General features: G+C 42.9%; 1 protein-coding gene across 1 annotated transcript; it reads left to right on the top strand.

Moving 5' to 3' along the window:
* Positions 1 to 1,236: 1,236 nt before the first annotated feature.
* Positions 1,237 to 3,325, top strand: LOC308144174 (receptor-type tyrosine-protein phosphatase R-like; the record flags this gene model as incomplete). Its single annotated transcript, XM_080515232.1, is given in 4 exon segments — positions 1,237 to 1,277; positions 1,279 to 1,399; positions 2,660 to 2,767; positions 3,236 to 3,325. Coding segments are annotated over 4 exon segments (360 nt in total).
* Positions 3,326 to 4,518: the final 1,193 nt, after the last annotated feature.

Raw genomic sequence — 4,518 nt, 5'->3', positions numbered from 1 at the left:
CAGTTTGCATCTGGCCTCAGATCCACACATTTGATCTGGCCTCTATAATCTGCTGGGCCCTCCCATCTCTAACATCTGAAACAGGCTGAAATCCTTTCCAGAGAAAACCTCCACGAAATTGAAATGATAAACAAACGTATTGCCTGTAATGTGTATAACATAGATCAGTAAAGTCCCATTCTTATTTGTCCTGCATCTGGGCGTCATGTCTCTGTTGGTGGAGCGTCTTTCTCCCGGTTTGGGGGGAATAATTACATTATGGTGGACGGCAGCCCAGTGTTTTTATTCCGTCTATAAAAAGTAGCGTCAAACATAACAAACAACGCTGCTACAAGTAGTAGGAAAACATGAAAAGTGAGCTTCGGATGAGGCCTCATGTTGACCTTTTGGAGGCAGGCTCGCGCTAGCCACCATGCTAGCCACCATGCTAACCACTCGGAGTGGGTGAAGCAGAACAAGCAGCTTTTCCTGCAGCTTTAAAAAAAATGTACTATATATTTTCTAACACTTTACAAGTATACATTAATTCCTTTTTTAAAAATTCACTATATATTTTCCCGGACGTCCAAGTGTATCAACTGTGGCATAGCTCAGTTGGTTAAGCAGTTGTCTTCAGTATGGAGTCACGGGATCTAATCTGGAACCCTGAATCAACCCTAGCTTTTTTTTTTTTTTTTTAATTGGTTTTTGATTTAGATTTTTGGCAAGTTTTACAAAGTATACATTAATCAAAGCACAAGACAGTCTTATTTGCTTATTAAGATTTCAAATGTAATCTTTAAGGCCTGAAGCTAATACTAGCTTCAATGCTAACTCCATTGATGTTAGTGTTTGCTTCGTTAGCTTCTATGCTAACTCCTTTAGCTTTATTTCTGACTTATTTAGCGTTAGTTCTAACTTATTTAGAACTAATTAATTTGACCTAAATATTGATTTTAAAAGTATTATCAGATATTTCCTCTTCAACAGGTCAGTGAATGTTTAGATTCAGACATTTTCCCAACTCTTCATCTTAACTTCTGCATCTTGTTTGCAGGTTTTGTTCCGACTGAAGGAGAAGGTTGAAGTTTCTGACAGACGGCACAAAACTCTGACTGGGACACACTTTGGATTTGTTCTCCTTTAATGAAAAAAGACGTCCCGGCCGCTCGCGTCCACATGCAGCATCTGAATGTGAGTGTTTGAGCTCCACGCTGCTACTTTTTTTCACAAACAGAGGTGGCGCCCCGCTTTACCATGGCCTCCTTCCCGCAGGAGGAGAAGAACGGCATCGAGCTCTTCCTCTGACAGGCCGGGCGTCACCGAGCCGCGCGGCGCCGAGGAGGTCATCCGGTCACTGAACGTCCGAGTGCTCCATCGCCACCTGGGTCACTTGGGCATCACCGAGGTCTCCACCGAGGTGAGTAGGAGATTCTCCTAGAGGCCACACTCAGCACAGACTCTTACTAAATCTATGTAATCAACATTACAACGCAAGGTGGAAGGACATAGAAAATAATTTAACAGTTGACCCTCCAATTCAGGCCTGTGTGGGAAACAAGGAGACAATCCAAATGTCAGGCAAAGTAACAAATCCATGGGTTTAGTTTCAATAAAAAATTTGGAATACAATTAAAGTCGAATATAAATTATTGGATACATTTTGGATTGTCAGATGGGTTGCCCATGATCCAAATTTCAATATGGCGGGAATTTGCGTGGAAATGTTTGCTGAGGTACTTTATCACACCTAAGTTAAAAACATATCATACAGGGACAACTGTGAAATGCTGGCGTTGTTTGGGGGATCAAGAAGCAAACCACTGCCACATGTGTTGGGGGTGTTCAGGGCTGAATAAATTCTGGGGTGATTTACATAAGATAATGGAAGAAATATTTAACACAAAGGTGCCTAATCATTTTAAAACTTTCTTCCTGGGAAGAGATGTTCACATCCTTGGAAACCTGAATAAATATTCATTTAGATTAATGGTAACAGCAGCAAAGAAAAACATCACAAGAAGATGGACACACCCTGAGCCCCCCCACAGTGAATGGATGGATAGACACAGTGAACGAATTATATCAAATGGAAAAAAAATCACATATTCACTTAATTTACAAATGGACAAATTTACAAAGATGTGGGCATGATGGGTCTCTTTTAGGGACGGGATGAGCAATATTGAAAATAGGACTGATTGACAAAAAACACAGGTTGTCTCCGTCATAGGGATAGGAAACAGTGAGCTTGCCGACAGTACCTGAACAGTACCTGTGAAGGGTAACACCTTTAAAAGTATCAGAATGTCTCCCTAGAAAAATGTAGAACTTTGTATTTTTGTATTTTATTTGTATACATCCCTGTTTTTGTTAAAAAAAAAAAAGAGTATTGAGATCTTGTTGTATTCAAATGCATCAATGTTATGATTGTTCTATATTCGTGATGTACAGCAACAAATATAATTTTCGAATGTATGTATGTATATATGCATTGTGATACTCTGAAAATTAAAAAAAATAAAATAAAAAAACTTTACATTTAGACTTTAAAGTTTTTCTTTGACATTTTCACTACTTACTTGGTGGTTTTACTCAGTTTTGCCCCACAGGCCTTCTGTGTGATTCCCCCCCCCCCCCCCCCCCCGCTCTGAACTCTGCTGCTTGTGTCTGTGTGCAGAAAAACGTCCTGCAGGGGGAGCCCAAGGACCACGTGTCGACCCGAGAGGGTTTCAACACCATCATCCTCTTCTTCACCGTCTTCATCATTGTCATTACCTGCCTGATGGTTAAAAACAAAACAAAACAACAGCAACAACTCTGATCCACGTTCTGAAGCGAGGGCCTCTGTTTTTAACATGTAAAGCAGTGTGTGAAATAAAGTTCTGATTGATTTTCCTTTATTCAACCTGAGCCTTGTTAAAAGTGGAACTCAAACTCCTGCAGCAGGATTTGCATTCACGAGCTCACATCTTTAGCTGAATTCACTTTGATTTTCTTAATTCTGCACGGATATAGTTGAAACAGAAGCTCATCTAACTCGAGGGAAATGGAACAGGAAGTCCTGGAAATGTTTAAAAGAGGCTCATGTATGTGTTTACATGGATCAGACGCCAATATAATATTGGTAAATATTGATTTTAAAAGTATTATCAGATATTCCCTGATAATACTTTTAAAATCAATTTCAGATTCCAGATTCCAGATTCAGACATTTTCCCAACTCTTCATCTTAGCTTTTGCATCTTGTTTGCAGGTTTTGTTCCGACTGAAGGAGAAGGTTGAAGTTTCTGACAGACGGCACAAAACTCTGACTGGGACACACTTTGGATTTGTTCTCCTTTAATGAAAAAGGACTTGTGGGAAAAAAAACCGCAACTGTGTCCTTCAATTCCTATGAATTAAATGAAACTTATTTAAAAAAAAAAAACTCAAAACATCTGATGTCTGTAATTCCTCCTCTCATCTCAAAATGGATCAGACAGTTAATGACCTTCCTTCAAGGTGCGACTCTGTTAAAATATGAACCTTCATGGCGGTGAAAAGACGCAGTTTACCTGAAAACACCTGCAGAGCGACTCATCGGTGAGCAGCTGGAAGCAGCGATGATCCTCGGTGGTGATGGTCTGATCAGGTGAGGAGGAATGAGGAGGTGGAAGTTGCCCCGGTCCCCAGATAGGGTAAAAACGAAAGAAAAACGCTTTGCGCGCAGCTGCGCACCGCTGGATGGAGGAAGAGGAGGAAGAGGAGGACTCGAGCTGGAGGGTGGATGAGAGGACGGATCCTGTCCGGGAGGAAGCGAGCAGCTGCAGCTGCTGGAGGGCTGGATCCGAGCAGAGTGAGCTGACTCGGATGAGGTTAAGTTCAAACTGTGGGTGTGAAGGCTGGAGCCGCAGGAGAGGGTGTGTGGCTGGAGGCCGTGATCCGAGGGGAGTGTGGCGAGACCAGGTTAAGTTAAGTGAGAAGCCTGGGTGTGAGTATGGAGCTGCTTGAGTGGCTGAGTTTGTGGATGAATGAGTCCGAAAAGACAGAGTGCATGTGGGCCTGCATGTGTGAGAAGGTCTGTGTGTCTGTCATTCCATGTCACTTTGCTTGGAGAAATGCATCCGCTCCCTCGCTGCCCTCTTGAGGACGCAAGCCATCATCACCTGTCACTGACAGGAGCAGAGCAGAGGCGCAGGAGCAGAGCAGAGGGGCATAAAAGTGTCATAAACAGTGCTTTTTCTCGGCCTGTCGGCATGTGCTGTCCAGCAAACAGTGGTTGCCTCTGCATCCTCATCCACAGCTGATTTAAAATAAACTCGTAAAACTGCCTGCTTTGTGATCTCCGTTAGTGTATATTCGATGTGCTTATGTGATAAACTGTGTCCCAAACAGCGCGTGAGGTCCGTAAGGGGGGTGAAACGGTGTAAAAATGTCCGAGAATGACCCGCCGGGCCGGCCACAGACAGGATGAGAACCGTGTGGAGTAGTGATGAGAAACCCGACTCCTCGAACGGACTCACGGGTTTTTGAGTCGTTCATCCAAGTGAATCGGTC

Source organism: Blennius ocellaris (genome assembly GCF_963422515.1).
Source record: "Blennius ocellaris genome assembly, chromosome: 19".
NCBI classification, from domain to species: Eukaryota; Metazoa; Chordata; class Actinopteri; order Blenniiformes; family Blenniidae; genus Blennius; species Blennius ocellaris.
The sequence above is the reverse complement of the archived record's forward strand: the minus strand, read 5'-3'. Positions and strand labels throughout refer to the sequence as shown.